This window comes from Maylandia zebra, linkage group LG15 (assembly GCF_041146795.1).
Source record: "Maylandia zebra isolate NMK-2024a linkage group LG15, Mzebra_GT3a, whole genome shotgun sequence".
NCBI classification, from domain to species: Eukaryota; Metazoa; Chordata; class Actinopteri; order Cichliformes; family Cichlidae; genus Maylandia; species Maylandia zebra.
In genome coordinates, this window is record NC_135181.1 from 12,474,311 (window position 1) to 12,492,503 (window position 18,193).

At 40.5% G+C, this 18,193-nt stretch overlaps 2 protein-coding genes and 1 pseudogene across 3 annotated transcripts; 1 reads left to right on the forward strand and 2 right to left on the reverse strand.

The window, feature by feature from the left end:
- Positions 1 to 243: 243 nt before the first annotated feature.
- On the forward strand, positions 244 to 3,207 carry LOC143412614 (serine/threonine-protein kinase pim-1-like). Its single transcript, XM_076873907.1, has 9 exons — positions 244 to 545; positions 938 to 1,174; positions 1,300 to 1,425; positions 1,549 to 1,643; positions 1,782 to 1,829; positions 1,914 to 2,132; positions 2,222 to 2,402; positions 2,489 to 2,659; positions 2,749 to 3,207. The coding sequence occupies exons 1-9, from the start codon at positions 485 to 487 to the stop codon at positions 2,838 to 2,840; spliced, it is 1,230 nt and encodes a 409-aa protein (XP_076730022.1). The 5' UTR covers positions 244 to 484; the 3' UTR covers positions 2,841 to 3,207.
- Positions 3,208 to 3,999: 792 nt separating this feature from the next.
- LOC112431957 (uncharacterized) lies at positions 4,000 to 8,753 on the reverse strand. Of its 2 annotated transcripts, XM_076873910.1 has the most exons (6): positions 8,714 to 8,753; positions 8,438 to 8,545; positions 8,038 to 8,204; positions 7,717 to 7,915; positions 7,527 to 7,617; positions 4,000 to 5,070 (listed from the first exon to the last, which is right to left on the reverse strand). In XM_076873910.1, the coding sequence occupies exons 1-6, from the start codon at positions 8,732 to 8,734 to the stop codon at positions 4,868 to 4,870; spliced, it is 789 nt and encodes a 262-aa protein (XP_076730025.1). In that variant the 5' UTR covers positions 8,735 to 8,753; the 3' UTR covers positions 4,000 to 4,867. The 2 variants fall into 2 exon arrangements, with proteins under 2 accessions (XP_076730025.1, XP_076730023.1); XM_076873908.1 differs by lacking the exon at positions 8,714 to 8,753 and having other exon boundaries at positions 8,438 to 8,584.
- A 3,111-nt stretch (positions 8,754 to 11,864) lies between these two features.
- LOC111501458 (U2 spliceosomal RNA) lies at positions 11,865 to 12,039 on the reverse strand (annotated as a pseudogene).
- Between the last annotated feature and the right edge of the window lie 6,154 nt (positions 12,040 to 18,193).

An 18,193-nucleotide genomic window follows, 5' to 3' on the forward strand; every position in this document is an offset into this window, starting at 1 on the left:
ATGAATATAAATGAACAAACACAAAACACTGGGTCACAGACTCACTACCATGACAGTTAAATGTACATAATAAATACTTTAAATCAGATGACAATGTAGCTGACACTGTGTTTATTATAATGTGTGTGGTCAACCACAAATCTTCATACTGTCATCCATAGATGAGGTCTTTATACAAATGATGAAAGATAATGAAAGAAACTGTTTAATTGATATGAAATGATTGAATTATAAGAAATATTATGGCTTTGTCTGCCAGTGTTTTTCTGTAAACTACTTTGAACTACTGGCAGTCAGTGAAGTCACTGAAAGGCAAGATTCTATGTTGTGTTGCCGTAGTTTCCAGAGTTTACTTATAAAGCTCACTTACAGAATTCAGTTAGAAAAGTCAAGCATTTGAAGGGTGCACATTTGAAGGAATATTAACTCAATCTTAGCTCATTACGGTTTACATTTTCGATTTTAAAGGGTCTCCGAAATTACAATGAAAAAGGAAACAAGAAAAATTGCCACTCCAGCCGATAAGAAAGATTCGGGAGATCAAGGTAAGTAAAATAATAAAATCAAATCCTGGTAAAATCCAAATCCTAGAAATGTTGACACTGTGTGAATCATTTTTGGAGCAATTGAATCATATGTTTAATTGAAAATAGCTTTAATACAAGATGTCTAATCAAAGAAAGGTTACCGGTCTTTTGGTAAAATAATGTAATAAGTTTATTCTTGGACTCAACAGTAAAAACAGACCAACAAGTGCCATCAAGATCTAAGACTTAGTAAACCTAGTATCAACTCGCACTGATCAGTTATTTTTTTCATCCCAAGATTAAACTTGTGATCATTTAAGCAAAAGCAATTTCAAATTCTTTGCCATCAAACTGCTTCCAGTCTTGATGTCGGGGACTCTTTTTCACCACTGTGTTGTTGTCGTTTATAGATTGTAAGAGCAGGACTGCTAAAAGAAAGGCCAGTCCTGAAAAGAAGACCCCAATGAAAAGGAGGAGGGTCGCTGAGCAGGCTGGTCCTTCCACCAGCTCAGATGTGGTCAAAGGAGTGAAGCGCAAGGTTGTGCAAGATGAAGAGGACACAACAAAGAGAGCAAAGAGGGCTAAACTTCTTGACCATATGAGCGGTGACAAGGAGCAAGCATCCTCCTCGTTGGACTCTGGTAAAGGTAGGCTAATTAGTTGAATAAGGGGGTAGATTAAGTGTGGTTGCTAGGTTTAAGATATTGGTGTTTAGTGTTTGTGTCTATCATCCAGTGAGCTGATATGCTTTTGGTGTTTTCCACATCTCCAGACTTGAACAACAAACAGGTGTGCGCAAAAAATGGCAAAAGAAAGGCCACGGGAGACGACAGAGAGTCACCCAAGAAAAAAAAAAGGAATGTGGACCAGGACAAAAAATCAGTGGCAGACCAAAAACGTAAGTAGCAAGCAGCTTGGGTTTTATATTCAGGGGAAGGGCAAAAGGAACATTTAGGCTACAGAGGAGAGTAATTTGTGTCACAGCTGTAATAAAACAAGATTTGCTGTTTTGTCTGTTCAGGTGAATTCCAAGCCAGATATGTGGAGGAGCACCAGCTCGGAGAAGGAGGCTGCGGAGCAGTGTTTTCTGGCTACCGGATAGAAGATCGTTTTCCAGTAAGTGTTCAGATGATGGTAGTAAGACAGGCAGTAACGCAGATAATGGATAATATCGTAAACTGAGACGTCTGCTGTGTTTCCACCTTTCATTATGTCATACTGAGGAAATGCTCACCAATGCTCTGTGTCTTCTAGGTTGCCATCAAACACATTCCCAAAAATAAAGTCTACTGCAAAGTGGCGGTAAGCGTCCAACACTTGAATTAGTTTTACATTACTGGATTGAATGCGGCGTTCCTCATCATCCACTTTGTTGTAATATTTCAGGATGAAAGCGGGAAGATGCTCTCGGTGGAAGTGGCCATTATGGTTAAACTTGCAGGTGAAGCAGAAGGGTCAGTGGGAATATCAGCACCTGTGTCCTTGCTGGAGTGGTTCGACCTTGGCAAAGAGCTGATCCTGGTGCTGGAGAGACCTGTCCCCGCTGTGGACCTGCAAAAATACAAAGCAGAATATGGAAGAACCTTACCAGAGGACAAGGCCAAGGTAGGTTGACTGGGAGAGCCTTAGACTGTACAGCATTCAATCAAGGCAGAAAAGCATTAACTCATTATTGTGTTTTTCATCTTTTCCAGGTCATTCTGAAGCAACTAGTTGATGCTGTAAAGGAACTTGAGGATAAACACATCTTTCATCGGGACATCAAGGGAGAAAACATTCTGATTGAGACCGGCTCCGATGTGCCTCGAGTTCGCATCATTGACTTTGGACTGAGCTGCTTTGTTAAACAGCGATCTCTGTATCGCGTCTTCTATGGTAACATATTCTGCTCCTGCTTTTCACAGATGTAGCAATTTGTGTCTTTTGTTTTAGAAGAAATTGTAATTGTGTCTGTTTGTTAGGCACTCCTCTTCACACCCCTCCCGAGTGGTACAGGAGGAGCTGCTACAGGTGTGGACCCACCACGGTGTGGCAAATGGGAGTGGTGTTGTATGAAGCGCTTCATGCACGGCACTTTAGTACCGAGAGGTTCCTCGCAAAGAAACTGAGCATCAAAAAGCGTCTGTCCACAGGTAAGAAAACTTCACACTTCCAGATTCACTGATGCCTTGGATCACTAGAACTATCATCTTCATCTTTTTGATCTTTTCTTTCTTTCAAGAATGCCAGAATTTCTTGGAGGCATGTTTAACTATAGCCCCGGAGAAGCGCCCAACACTGGAGGAGCTCCAGCTTCACCCCTGGCTAAGATAGCACACACAAACACACAATTCACACCTTATCATATAAGTGTGATACATTGTGGTAACCTCCTTTCTTTTTTCTGTTGGACAGGAATGGGTCAATCTTAAAAAATAAATAAATAAAAAATTAGCTTTTTCGGACTTCCTGTAACCCCCCCAGCCATCCCAGGAAAGGGGATCTCTCTTTGAATGGGCTTTCCCGAGGTTTCTTCCCATCGATCTGGCCCCCTGGGGAGTTTTTCCTCGTCTTCATAGTGAGCTTGGGCTGGGTCAGGAGCTCCATCAAAACTGTCTTTATTTGATGACATTAAAGTCATCAAATAAAGATGTGTTTTACTTAAAGTAAAATTGGATCAAAATAAAACTTGTTTAATTCATCTTTGCTGAGGATTCTCCTTCATTACTATTTTGTTTTGTTTTGTTTTTTTTACCCATGGTGCATTTTGACAAATAAGAAAACTGAATCAGGTTAAAGTGTGCACAAAGACAGTCACACTGCAAATGATCTGAAGACTTGCATCTGTTGCTCTAACCCCCAACTAGTTTAGACAGATTTCCAGGTTCTACCAGAGGTTTTTTCCTTCAAGAAGGGAGTTTTTCCTTCCCACTGTTGCTGAGTGTTTGCTCATAGTGGGTTGTAAAAGCATAAAAGTTAATAAGAGGCATTCATAGCAGAGTTATCACAGAGGGAACTATATAGCTTAAATGTACAATTTCTACAGGACGAATTATAACTTCATTATGTATAAAAGCTTCTGTGGATAATTACTCCTATTTGTAACTTTACACAAGAGAAAGTTTGGTGTCACACTATTTATAACAGGTTGGGTTTTGTCCTCTGAGTTGAGCCTTTGGTTGCAGTTTATTGAAGAATTTCCTCTAAAGTAGCTGTTGATAAAGATTTAAAGTCCTGTTTATATACAGAAATATGCTTTAGTTCATGTTTTTTACATGTCTGCCTCAGTGGATCAGTAGAAGATCTGGCACAGGAAACTAGATGATGAAAAAAGGGTACGAATACACATATATATCTATATCTATATAGATACAGATATATAAACACACACACACACACACAGGTTGCAACGTAGTATTTTCATTTTTTCTTAGCATTTCTTTAACGCCTTGGTGCAAAAGAATACCTTCATCTGTGTGTTGGAAAAAAGAACTACAAATTTGGAAAGGAATTTATTCATGTTCTTACTCATAGATGGAGTACATGGTTTAAAAAACACTGAGGAAACAGATATGAGGCGGCTGTATTAACATAAAAACATTAATACAGTTAAAAATGAATAAAAAGTTGCACGCTTAAACTTATTTCTCTACAGTTTGTACAATTAATCCATGTAACAATAGGTTCTCCCTTAATATAGTAGTTATTAAAATATCTTTACATAAAAATACATTTTTAAGTACTCTCCAGTGGAAGTCTGTTGTGGCTTATGTTTCTAAATGACACAACCATAAAGCAGCCCACAGAATATACAAATATGTCTTTGATAAGTGAATGTTGGCTCCCACAATGGCCTGTTAAGTTATTGCAAAAATAATTTACTGCATAATATGTCAGATTAGAACATGTTATGAGCACAAAACTGAAGGGGAAACAATAAAAACAAAAATGAAAAAACAAATACTAAATTAAGTTAAAGGATATTTCTTACTATACTATATAATTGTATAATGTTGCGTTTGATTGCAAAAGAAAACCCACCAAGAAAAAAAGAAAGAAAGAAAAAGAGAGAATAGTTTAATATATTCAAAACACATTCTTTTCTTTTATTTAAGCTGTAGCGAGATTCAGATGGACAAAAGAGAAAGAAAATTATTACAGATTTGTTTTATTAATCATGAATAAACTTTATTATACACAACTCTAAATTTCAGTTGGTCTTAGTCAGATGTGTTTTTAATTAAATCCTGCAACACTGTGCTCGCTGCCATCACTTTATATCTTAGTGTGCAATTCAAATATATACTTATTACAATATTTTCCCCCTTAACTCTCAACTCGCGTTTTTAAAATGTCTGTGATCATATTTGTCCGTTGACTTCTGTCTGGGCCTCGAACGATTCATCAGACAGGTTGGCAGCCTCCAACTGATGCTCCAGACTTTCATCATCGCCTCTATTCTGATCAACTCTTATCTTAAACTTAGTGATGAACTCATTACTGGCCAGCGCGTCCTCCTTTTTAGGGCATGTGGGCTTTGATAACAGCCGGCTTTCCAGTCGCTCTGCAAAGAAAATTCACAAAACATTTCTTATTTGGTAAGCTTGTTAACAAATTTTAGTTCAGTTTTGCTGAAAGTTATAGCATGCATCAAGTAAGAAGCAATTGGTTTTTAAAAAGCATATACATTCCCCAAAACATTTTTATTATGTGCATTTTGGAGAATAAAAGATTGTACACAATTTCCCTTTTTAAAGTAAAAAGATTATTAAGTCTAATTCTTACTTATTCAGTAGATTAAAGTATTGAAACATCATTATTCATAAAATATGCACATTACAAAATTAAAGTTATTCAAAAACTACTCAAGTACTTACTCCAATACTCACATTATTCAAGTAAATTTAATTTTTGCCAATGTAATGTCACATAAAATCTTAATCTGAATAAGGGATTTGAACCCCACTGTCACGGCCAGGGGATCAGCAGGCCGCTGACTAGTAGTGTTCTCTCTCTCTCTCTCGCCAGGGCGGAACTCATGGTGGGTTCACGCCCTCGGCCCACGCCCCTCTGAGGAGGAAACACCTGGGCCTCATCAGTGCAGCCAGCATTTAAGCCAGGGAGTGGCTTCTACTCATCACTGGATCGTTGTGTGTGACTCGCGTCAGTGCAGCCCGGCTCTGAGCAAGTTCTCTTTTGCTTCCCTGTGCAAAACCTCTAACGTGTGTTTCCTTCTGTACATAGATCCCCTGGACCCGACTCTGCATCCCCCGAGCGGTGTTTGGAGAGAGAGTCAGAAGAGGAGCAAGTGTCTTTTCCCTACCTGGATTTCCCCAGAGCCTTTTCCCTGTCACCGCTTTGTATATAGCACTATCCCCTGCACTGTTTGTATATACACCTGGTGGAACTGTAATAAATACAGACTGTGCCTCTGAGTCCTGCGTGTGAGTCCTCAAGCGAACCGTGACACCCACACAGATGAGAGCTTAGCAGTGAAGCTCTCTCTTAAAATTTGAGTTATAAAGTCAGAAGTTATCACTGACAGAGATCCATGTTCTTTTAACATAAGAAAGAATATTTGCTGAAATTGACATTAATCCAAGCCCTTAAAACGCCATTTTGGATTAAGCATTTCCTTTTAGAAAAGTCTTCAATGAGCAGGAAGCTCCAGTACTGAAAAAAGAAGCCAACATCAACTGCTAAACGTGCTAAAAGTAAGTAAGTCCCCGTAGACTCCTATGATCAAAACACATACAGTATAAAAGTTATAGGTTACAGATCTGAAAAGTAAAACAAATGTCAAAGTGCAAAAAGACTTATGGTCCCATAGAAGTCTATTCCATTTGCCTGGAATTAGGTGAACACCTTTGTGACAAATTTAATGGCTCAGTCATTTGTTTCATGTCATATTTAATAAAAGACTGACATGGTGGCATGTGGAATTGTCCATTTTGCACATATTTGGTCATTCGAAGCGTCAGAAGGGGAAAGATCATTCTGGGAATGCCTACTGGCGAAGGATGTGTGACTGACAAGTCCAGTGTGTGAAGTTTAACTACAGTCTAAGGAGCTTGGAAAGAAAAGCATCTGGACTTCTTTAAGTTTCTTGAAGATGTTTCACTTCTCATCTGAGAAGCCTCTTCAGTTCAGAATTTCTTCAGAGAACTGAAGAAGCTTCTTGAATGAGAGGTGAAATGCTCTTCAAGAAACTTAAAGAAGTCCAGATGCTTTTCTTTCCAAGCTCCTTAGACTACGATGACCTGAACGACTGAGAACCTTAACAGACAGTTCTTCCCTTCATTCATCATGCCTGATTTCAAAACACCAAGATGGCAGTTGTGAAAACACTCATCTTGAGTCTTCATGGGACTATGGTGAGATCAGTTATGCCTCTTATGATGCTGTCCCAGACTTCAAAGCAGTATAAAACATGTTTGCAGCCTGTAACAACTGTGCATGCGGTTATTTTTCGTTTTAAGATTTCCGTGTTTAAATCATAATAAGATTTATTTTTAATTTTAATTAACTTGAGGTGAGTCAGATTCTTTCATTCAAGTCACTGAATGAATCTCTTGACATGTTTGGGGGTAGGTGCCTTTTGTAGCATTTTAATGCAATTATCTGACAGATTATATGGTCTACACCATAGGTGTCAAACTCTGGCCAAATTTGGCCCGCAACCTAATTACATTTGGCCCGCGAAGCCATACCAAATTACTATTAGAGCTGGCCTACTGGTATTATACAGCTAATATATATTGTTTAGTATTAAGCTTTGCTTGTTCCATATTCAGTTTTTCAGCAAAATGTGTTTGAGTCCATAAGAAAAGATTCATTCTTATATCTGGAGCAATAAATATATTTCAATAAATATTAAAGTTAGCCCGCGACTTTGATCCAGTTTTGAATTTTGGCCCACTGTGTATTTGAGTTTGACACCCCTGGTCTACACTGTTATTAACTATACTAACACTCTGTTCCAGAAGTCTGTGCTGCAAAGAGGCAAAGTGAATACCGCACCTGCAGGAGTAATGGGGGTCATCAGTCGGTTCAGCTGGATGTTCCAGTGCCGTACCTGTTGACTGGCATTCCTCAGCCTCTCCTGGACCTCCTGGAAACAAAAATCATGCAGGCATCTTCATCAGTGTTGTTTTAGAAGAGCACTAAATAAGATGCTGCTCACAAAGCCAGTCAAAACAAACTTGTTCACCTCCAGACGCTGGTGACTTCTTTGGCGAGATGCCTGCAGATCCTGGAGCTCCTGAGAGGCAGAGTTTAGGGCTGAGGGGGTGTCCTCATCGGGACTGCCATCTGACAGCTCCTGTATGGGGCTGAGGTTTTGCATTGTACGTTGCTGCTCCTGGAGGAGCTGGAAATGTTTCCTCTTTTCATCTTCAGCCTGCAGCAACCTGAAGGAGGGGAAAAAGGGAAGAAGCAACTGAAAATGTTAATACTTCTCATGGATATCTCAGATCTCCATCACAAATAAAATAATAAAGGGCCATAATAAGAGTTAGAAATCCATTGTTACCGCTCAAGCTCCAGTCTGGCCCTCTCCTCCTCCAGCCGAGCCTGGATCTCCATATTAAGGGCAACTTCCAGCTGCTGCTGTGTCAGCTCCAGCTCCCTGATCCTCTTCTTCTGTTGTTCAGCCTCCTTTTCCTTCACCTGCATCTCAGCCTGCATGCTGTCTTTTATCTATGCACACACACACACACAGCTACATAAACAGATGCACCAACAGAGCGGTATAAACTGACCTATTCCTGAATTACCTTTTCCTGGACTGTCATAACCATTTTTCCAAATCATTAAAGACTAGGTGTGAATTTTATAATGACAGTCAACATTTTGCTGGAGTTCTCAAAGATCAAAGTCAAGGAGAAAAGACTGTACATAATTGGTGTCAAGTGGAAAACTTTTTTTTTTACCATCACAGCCTCTTTCAGCTGTCTTTCCAGTTCCAGCTGCACCTCCCTCTGCTTCCTCCGCTCTCTCTCCTCTGCCTCCCTTCGGCGAGTTTCCAGTTCCCGTGCATGCTGTGAAACAGATGAAAGAGACATTGTTTGCTTTGTGTTTTCACCTCTATCCAGCAGGTGACACTAGGCCATCAGCTTCGAGGTTCAACGTATTGTGCTTTCAGCGGTGCTCTTCTTGATAACTTGGTTGAAGTAAGTGGGTATTTGAGTTCATGTTGCTTTCCTTACAGCTGTAAGTAATCTGCTCATTCCGCTTTTGATCTTTGGCACCAACAAGTGATTTTTTCCCAGAGAAGTGCTGCTCACAGGAGATTTCCTCCATTTCAGACCATTTTCTATAAACCGGTTAGATGGTTGTACAGTTTCTGAAATACTCAGACAAGCCTGTCCGACACAAACAACAATGCATGTTCAAAGTCATTTAAATCCCCTTTGACCTTCAGCAGGTCATCTTATTAATGTATACATGCCTAAATGCACTGAGCTGCTGCTATGTGATAGGCTGATTAGGTATTTGACCTAATGAGCAGCTCAACAGGTGTATCTAACAAAAATTTGGCCAGTGAGTGTACAGTGGGGCAAAAAAGTATTTAGTTAGCCACCGATTGTGCAAGTTCCCCCACTTAACATAAGAGTTATGAGTTATAAGATGCAGGTCGATGTGTAAAAATAACTCAGTTGTTTGGTGGTGGCTATGGCAGGGCTTCCACAGAGGCCAGCAGGTGGATGAGGGAAGGGGAAGCAGGAGGAGAGCCCCGAGGCGGCCACCAGTCCGAGTGTCAGGTGAACTGAACTTCAGGTAAGAAGTTATGACCTGCAGTCTATCTGGGTCAGATATAAACCAAGTTTAGGTGGAGTTTATTTTCATGTTGCTGACTTTTTACAGTCAGTTACAATACCTCATACTGTGTGAGCTAGCATGACAAGTTTATACAGATGTTCGGTTGCTATGATGTTACTGATAGTGAACTTTATTTTATTCATAAGGTTAGTTAGTAGAGTTGCCAACAGCTCCTTAAAAAATGGAATGGTCCCTCATTCAGAGAAAATATTACGCGTTTGGTATTGAGCTGAGAAGAGACGCAGTTTGTCCCGGACTTCAGCTAGGATGGAAAAAGACACAAAACTGGAGTTATTCTGTCTTTACGCTGCACAGCTGCCTCTTCTCCTCTCATTATCTCTCCTCTCTCTCCTGTTGCTACTTCAATCATGAAACTGATCAATGATCAGCTGATCGTCTCTCTTGTTTGTTTATCACCCACTTTGAGCCAGAAAGAGGAAACCAGCAGATGTCGCGCTAAACAGCAGCAGCACGTTTAAGCTTGATCAGCTGTTGTTAGAATTTATTTAGTTAGAATGTTTGCTGGAGCCACAGCTGTAAAGCTGTAAAGCTGCTGGTCATGATGTCGGTTTGGATATGTGGTGAGAGGGAAACATGAAGATGAAACCAGGAGATGTCCTTACTGAATCATCAGAGCTGAACAGGTGATGGAGAAACAGGTTTACCTTTTAGGTGACAGGAATGAGTTGAAGTTATGAACTGTTTCTGAGAGATAAATAACACCAGGATCCTTTTTTTATGTACCTGACAGCTGGTAACTGTGCAGGGGCGGGTCTAGCAAAGTGTTGCCAGGGGGCCAGGTAGGGCATTAACAGGGAAAGGTGGGCACAAAGAAATACTTTTCTTTTTTATTCTCATTTAAAATATCTAGCTTTTATTAAATAATTATCTGAATCTTGTGAAGAAAGTTTTTATCTGACGTAAAATGTATGGAAATCATACATATACCAAAAAGACTGTACATCACTGTCACAACAGCATTTGTTTTCATTCAAAGGCTTTATGGCTTTAATACCTGGTGGGCCAATCTGTAGTGAAAATGCCCAATTTTTTGTCCCAGTCCAGCCCTGCAGGTTAATACTGGCAGTGTCACCATGCCAGCTGACTGCATTTCATCATCAGCCAGTGTTGTTCTCAATATTACCAAAGTAAGGCAGCATATAAAGTATTTACTTGCTTTCAGGTTTTATTCAAATGTTAGTCTTTTCAGTTGTTTCTCCACTTTTTTCCTGTTTCAAAATCAAACACCAGTTTGTGAGAAGATTATCTTCTTTTTTTTTTTTAACAGGCATTGGTTTTGCATTGGAATTGGCTAATTTGCCAATTGTATGTTAAAAATGTTCGTATTTTAATATTCAAAAATGTTTTTGCCCAAAACACATGTGCACTACATGTCAGTAAAAATACTATGCAAATATTGATGTCCTTGAATGCTGAATAAACACTGACTGATTGTATCTCTTGTACTTAATCAACACAGTATCTAAACACTTTGCACCGTAGTGGTTAAAATCTCATTCTAATAAGGTTACGGTTATTAGGTTTACAGGGTTATTGAATTATGGTGAACGGTTGGTAGAATTGTTTTTAACATTATCTGCCAATTACATCTGCCACCCTTCTCCAAATCTGTGCCCCTACCTGGCCCCCCCAACAAAAATTTTCTAGACACGCCACTGCATCCTGGTGCATATATATTGTGCATGCGTGTTCCTTTAGGAAACAGGAAGATTGGTAGGAGAAAGAAACGTATTAATCTTGTTTGTTAGGATCATAGCCATAAATGGAGGACTCTTATAAAGTCCATGGATTTTCATTCACACATATTACATGAGGTATCTACTCTTTACACACTAAGGATCCACACTACCAGGGCTACGGCACACAGCTGTTTTATAAATCATCAAAACCAATACTATCCTAAGATTTATTATATACAAAAATGATCTGTTCCAAAATGTTTTCATGTAATCCTGAAAACAGAAAAACAATCTTCTGCACTATTAACCATCCACAAATGGAAACAACAGACAATACAGGTGATTTTAGCTAAAAAGCCAAGAAAAAATTGTGTGGTTTTTTTTTTTTTTCCAAACGATGTCATTTACAGCCACAGAGGACAGAAAGCTGCAGTATGTAGAGAAAGAGAAGAGTTAAACCTATAATCAACATGAGTCCTTGTAGATGGCAGCCTCCGGTTTTTAAAGACTTCTATTGGTCTCTAGTGGACAACAGAGGTAACTGCAGGATTCGAGCCAGAATAGTGTAACTGCAGTTCAAAACGACATATTTTTTTGATTTCCCATAGAAAGTGTGTGTCCAGCCACGTGTCAGTCCAAGTGGCAGGATTTAGTAATTCTGGTAATAGTTAAATGTAAGTCATTCACAAATATTAAGTCGCAAGATTTCAGTCTGACTAACCTTGGAAGATTACACGAAGACAATGTCCACATATGCAGACGCACGCATATATCTAGCGTATAAGAAATTTCTTTGCACAAACGGTTGAGTCAAATGCCATTTGTTTTTCACAGCTTCAGGGGGTGCACCGTTCCTAGAAATACTGCAATACCAGGTCGATGCGTGGAGTGGACGGCGCAAGCCCCTATTCCATCTCACTGCTCCAAAAATCAATTTAATATATGGTCCCCGGGTAGGGGACGTATCAGATATTAAACTGATAAGAACAGATTTTTTCTTTTGGAAAAATTTTTATTGATACTCAGACATATAACAACATCATCATCATCTCATTTATTTTCATAAGCCCACCCCATTTAAAAGGATTACTTCTTTATTATCTCCCATCCCCTTTTAAAATACAACAGGAAAACAAATATTTAAATGTTTTTTCCTTCTTTTTTTTTTTTTTTTTTTCATAGAGAATTTAAATTATTTAAAAAAAACCATCCCATCCCTTCACAAGCTTCCGGTGCTCAGAGGGGACTCTCCCCAACTTGCTCCTTCCACACCGACCTCTCCCGGAGAGCCAGGCTGTTGCTGCTTAGACCTTTCTATGTGCGAACCCGGCTCCTCCATCCGAATGGGCACAGAGGCGATTCTTCTTTGCGGCTGCTCTCTCAACTTAGTATTTCTGGCACAGATCTCTTTTACTGTTGCTGTTGCCATTCGGAGAGCAGCCACGGGGGGGATCTGCGTGTGCTTGCTCACCAACAAGTTTCTGGAGGTCCAAATGGCGTCTTTTATAGCAGCAAGGGCGAGCCACTGCTTTTCAAAGCCTTTTCTTTGCGTTTTCACTCCTTGGCTCACCCCATAGAGGATTAGGTTTGCTGTCAGGACCTCCCTTGCTGGTAAGTACGGGAAATTTAAGGAGCCGGCCATGTCCCACAGGTCTATAGCAGCACTGCACTCCCAGAGTAGGTGCCTCACCGTCTCAGGCGCGCCACAACCCGGTCGGGGACACATTTCTGTTGTCGACATTCCTCTGGAGTGCATGACAGCCCTGACTGGGAGAATCTCATGAGCCACCATCCAGGACACATCCTGGAGCCTGTTAGAAAGGACGGGATGGTTTGTCAGACGCCACACTTCTATGGCCTCTCCAATAGGGAGGCCTCTGACTGGGACCACCTCTCCCCTCTCCTGCACAACTGAAATGAGAGAATGATGTTTTGTTAAAATGTCCAAACTCTGATCTTCCAATTTAAAGGAGGTTAAAAAGGATTTCAGCTCTACATAGGCTTCAGGAACATCAAAGGAGACGGGGACTCTAAGATCTACTGGCAGGATTTTCTTTTGTCTTAGGTAGCTACCTAACCAAAATCTAACCCATGCCTGTGTCAGAGGATTACTATTAGGACTCGTAGCCTGTCTCATATGGCTACTTGTATAGAGGCTTCCCATGAATAAATACAGATCTGGGACTCCTTTGCCACCATCTTCCTTTAATTTCTTCATTATCCCTCTTTTAAGTCTCTCCCATTTGGAGTCCCATAGAAAGTAAAAGATGGCTCGTTCTAGTTTTAACAATACGTCCTTTGGTGGCAAAAAGACTGCGCTGACTAAAAGAAGCAAGGGTAAAATCACTGCCTTAATTACTAAAACCTTCCCTCCAAGAGTCAGCTTTCTCAGTCTCCATAGGCCTAATCGTTGATTCACTTTTCCTATCATTCCCGGCCAATTTGCCTTTCCTCCACCATCCTTATCAAATCTAACCCCTAAAATTTTTTGGTCGGTTTGTGTCACATTTATTCCAAGTCCAGTCAATTCTATAGTCTCCCATGGCCCGTAGAATTGTACCTGAGTCTTGCCCCTGTTGAGTCTAGAGGCCGAAGCCCTTCCGAACCAGTCCGTAACTTCAAAAGTCCTTCTCATCGAGGATATGTCTGTACACAGGATGCTAATATCATCCATGTACAGTACACACTTTGCCACCTGCCCCCCACTCCCAGGTATGTTCATCCCGTTTATACTCTTATCTTTCCTCAAAATTTGTGCCAGGGGTTCAATACAAATAACATATAAAAGAGCGGACAGGGGACATCCCTGTCGTAAACCACAGTTCACCTGAACTGCATTCGTCAGGGTCCCATTCATGACAAATCTGCTCTTTATATCTGTGTACAACAACTTTACCCAGGATATAAGCCTTTCTGGGAAACCCATCTTCTGCAAAACTTTAAAAAGGTACCGGTGAGATATTCTATCGAAGGCTTTTTCAAAGTCTAAATTCAAAACAATCAGTCGCTTGTTTCTCTTTCGAGCAAAACAAATCGTGTCTCTAATCAACACCAGACTATCCGTGATCTTCCTGCCCTTTACAGTACATGCTTGGTCTTGGTGGATTATCTGGTCCAAAACCGGTCTTGTCCTTTCTGCTAGAAGCTTGCTGAATAATTTACAGTCACAGTTTAAAAGCGTAATCGGTCTCCAATTTTCCAAGAGAGTTTTATCCTTCCCTTTATGAACGAGTGTGACTAAACCCATTCTAAAACTTTCAGGCAGCTTATCTAATTCACTAAAATCTGTAAAAATTGAAAGTAAATCAGTAGCTAAAATATCCCAAAATGTCAGATAAAACTCAATCGGCAGGCCATCTAAACCAGGGGATTTTCCAGTTTTAAAACTCTTAAGACACTGACCTAACTCGGCTGTAGTAAAAGGTTGACTTAACATATCACTAGACTCAACAATCTTATCAATATATTCCAGGGTTTGCTCAATGACTCTTTCCTCCACATTTTTCTCCCCATACAGGTTTTCATAATATTCTTCAATCACTTTTATTATACCTTCAGTACTCACTACTTTTTCCCCAGCTCTGTTTCTTAGCTGAGAGACAGAGCCAGGTTTGTTCATAATTTTTTTGAAAAAGTATCTCGTACATTTTTCTCCCTCCTCTCTCGCTCTCTCTCTACTCCTTAGTATGACTCCCATACTTTTATCATTTGCTATTTTCTGCATTTCTTTTTTAACCTCTCTAATTTCTTCGTAGAAGTGTAAACCCCACCTATTTAAGAGATGGTACCTCTGTAACCTTTTCTGTAGTCCTCTCATACACCTGTCTTTTGCGGCCTTCTTTCTCTTTCCTGCTTGTTTAAAAAAGGACCGAGTCCTACACTTCACCATTTCCCACCATGAGACACGTGTTGCATAGAAATCCTGGAGAGTCTGCCATTCAGTATACCTCTCCTTATACTGTCTGAGCAGATCCTGATCCTCCAGTAGGGAGCAGTTTAACCTCCACACTCCCCTCCCCATTGTTATATCTAGTTCAAGGGAAATTTTAACAGTTAACATCAGATGGTCAGAAAAAAAGACGGGCATCAAAGTGGCCTCTACTGGTGAAAAGTCTCTAACAAAGATATAATCAATTCTAGAGGCCCTGTCACCGTTTCCACTATACCAAGTAAAACCCTCCTCCATTGGATGAACCGTTGGAAAACAATCTATCAATTTAAAGTCTCTGACTAAACCTTGTAGTAAAAGTGACGTCTTATCAATCTTCACATCTTGTGTGGCTCTTTTTCTATCTTTCCTGTTTAAAATACAGTTAAAATCCCCTCCAAACACTAAAGGCGCTTTTCCCAACAAGTGGGGTTGCAAAGCCTCTAAAAGATCATATCTTTCGTGTTTGTCATTTGGGCCATAAATGTTCAAGAGCTTAAATTCCTTTTCCATATAAATAAGGTTAACAACAAGTGCTCTTCCATCACTTACTACAGTACTTCCCTTCACCGACACCAGAGGGTTTTTCACCAATATGGCTACTCCATCATTTTTATTTTCATTTGATCCACTCCAGATGGACATTTGTGGCCACATATCCTGCCACTGACCATATGCTTTTAGGAAAGGTATAGCACATTCCTGTATTAAAATAACATCTGATGTTACACTATTCAAGAAGGATAGAACACTTTGGGCTCTTACTTTAGACCTAACACTCCTGACATTTATGGATGAGAAGGTCAGAGCCATGAAGATTAATACAAAACACAAGCTAGTCATTATGAAACTAAGGAAAGATTGTTCTCTTCAAAGGCTCAACCCAAACTTTGGGGGGGCATACCATCAATTTATTTCTTGTGAGTGTAACTCTTCCTTCACCTCTCCGGGTTCCGAAGGGGGGACCGCCACTCTATTCCCTTTTCGTACTCTAGGTGACGGCCTTTGTCGCAGAGCTGCATTTACCATCCACTCCTTTGGCGTTGACTGCAGAACTATGTTAAGGAAGGAAACCTCATTTGGTGAGTAGGGGGGGAAGACCCTGGAGTCCTCCCCTGAGGAACTCCCTGAAGGTGTTTCATGCCTCCCTCTCTTTCCTGAAACAATTGTCCCAGAAGACAGTTCTGCTGCAGTCCTCTTTGCCACCTGTGAATCAGGAAGGCCAGGGGGGACAGGGGGGGCAGGGGGGGGCTGCCCTTGAGCATTTTCACTTTCACCACTTACTCCTTTCTGAACTCCACTCTCCTCCTGCCCTCTCTCCCCCTCCTCTGAGGGTTCTGGTTGGGCAGGTCTTCCATGCTCCTCCCCTTTTCCCTCCTCCTCCTGTTCCTCCCCTCCGTCTTCAGGTGCTGGGAACTGATTTAAAATATCTGTCCCAGCTGCATCAATCAAGACATCCTCGTTTACCATTGCAATCAGGTTTCCCTCATTAATCTGGTTTCCTTTTTTAAGTTTATTTGCAAAGGACCGCGGACAGTCCCTAAAGAGGTGACCTTCCCCTCCACACAAGTTACACTTACGGTCATTTTTACAATCAGCATACGTATGCCCTTTCTCTTTACATTTCCCACAGATGATTTCCTCGCATGCCTCTATCAAATGCCCATGCTCCCCACACCTCCGGCAGAGCTTTGGTTGGCCCTGGTAATGGATATAGCCTCTATTATCTCCCAAAACTATCATGGACGGGAGATGTTTTAAACCCCGGAACCCTTGGGGATCTTCCCATTGCTGTATTGGTACTTTCCATACACAATTCCATATTCCATCCACATCTCTCACCTTCCTCGGCTGACCCTTCACCGTACAATATCTCCCCAACCACACACAAATGTCTTGGGCATTCACCGTTTCATTAAACATTTTAACTATTACTGTTTTCATAGTATTGTCTGTCAGTTTCTCCACATTGAAAATTTCAAATTGTGGTCTCAAATTTTCGAATCTTCTCCAAAACTCTTCCAACAATTCGCTTGAGCTGAAACTTACATCAAAACCCCTGTTAAAAGGGAGGGTCAAAATGCAATTCAAGTCATTTGGTGAAAATCCCAACACCTGTTGAATCAATTTCCTGGAGAAATCCAGCCTGGACATCTTTGGCACTTCTCCAACATTCTCAATTAAACTGAAGCGCACACAGTGGTGCCTCCGCATACTGGCATACCCAGCCATTGCGGAGGCACCAAAGGTTTAGAAAAAACACCTGCTACAAACACACAACAGAAGATTAAAAAGGAAACGTTTTCAATACAAACAAATAATTTCTATAAAAAAACCACGTACCTTTGCGCTGCAATAAATAACCAAGGTTTCACCGCCCAGACACCCAAAGGAGAGGGTCGCAGTCCTAGCCTAAGACCAAGAATCAAGTGCGAAAAGATAAGAACAGACTTTTTTTTTTTTCCTTCTTTTTATTTTCTTTCCACAACAATTCCAACATTTTACCTTTTCCTTTAAAATGATAAGGTTACATTCACTTTTCTCCCAACATTCGTTCATAACAAAACAAAAAAAAAAAAAAAAAAATCCTATTTTCATCTTTCCCCATACAAAGTAACATTTTCAAATAACTTATCATATTACTCCTTATCTCCCCCTCCCCACTTTACCCCTTACCCTTTATCTACCACCTCCTTTTGGGTACTTTCAAAAAATAATCTTTCCATCTATCCTTAATCGTATCGATTCCCCATTTTTGTAGTTCGTACCAATATATCCCTTCAAATTCCTTCTCTATAGCCTTAATCGTCCCAATTTCCCCCCATTTAAATCCCCCCGTTATGCAGCCCTGTCTTGCCTTCCATAATTTAAGCTTAATAATTGACAACAACATACAACGTATTTTATGTCTCTCATTTGTTTTGCCCTTAGCCCTAAAAAAAGTGATTTCTTCATACGTCACCATCCCCAACCCTTTGTACTTCCCCTTTACCCCTTCCCATACCTTTTTAGCGTATTCACATCCCCATAGTACATGTTCAATTGTTTCTTCTTCTACACAATTTTCCCTTGGACACTTTTTTTGTTTCCCCAAATTATGTGCATGCATTGTGACCCTCACTGGTAGCCTTTTATGTAAGTGCATCCAGTTAAAGTCCTTTAAAACATTTTTGAAACTCTTGTCCTGTGCAAGTTCCCACACTTCCGGGCTCACCGTTACCTGATTGTGATTAGCTTTC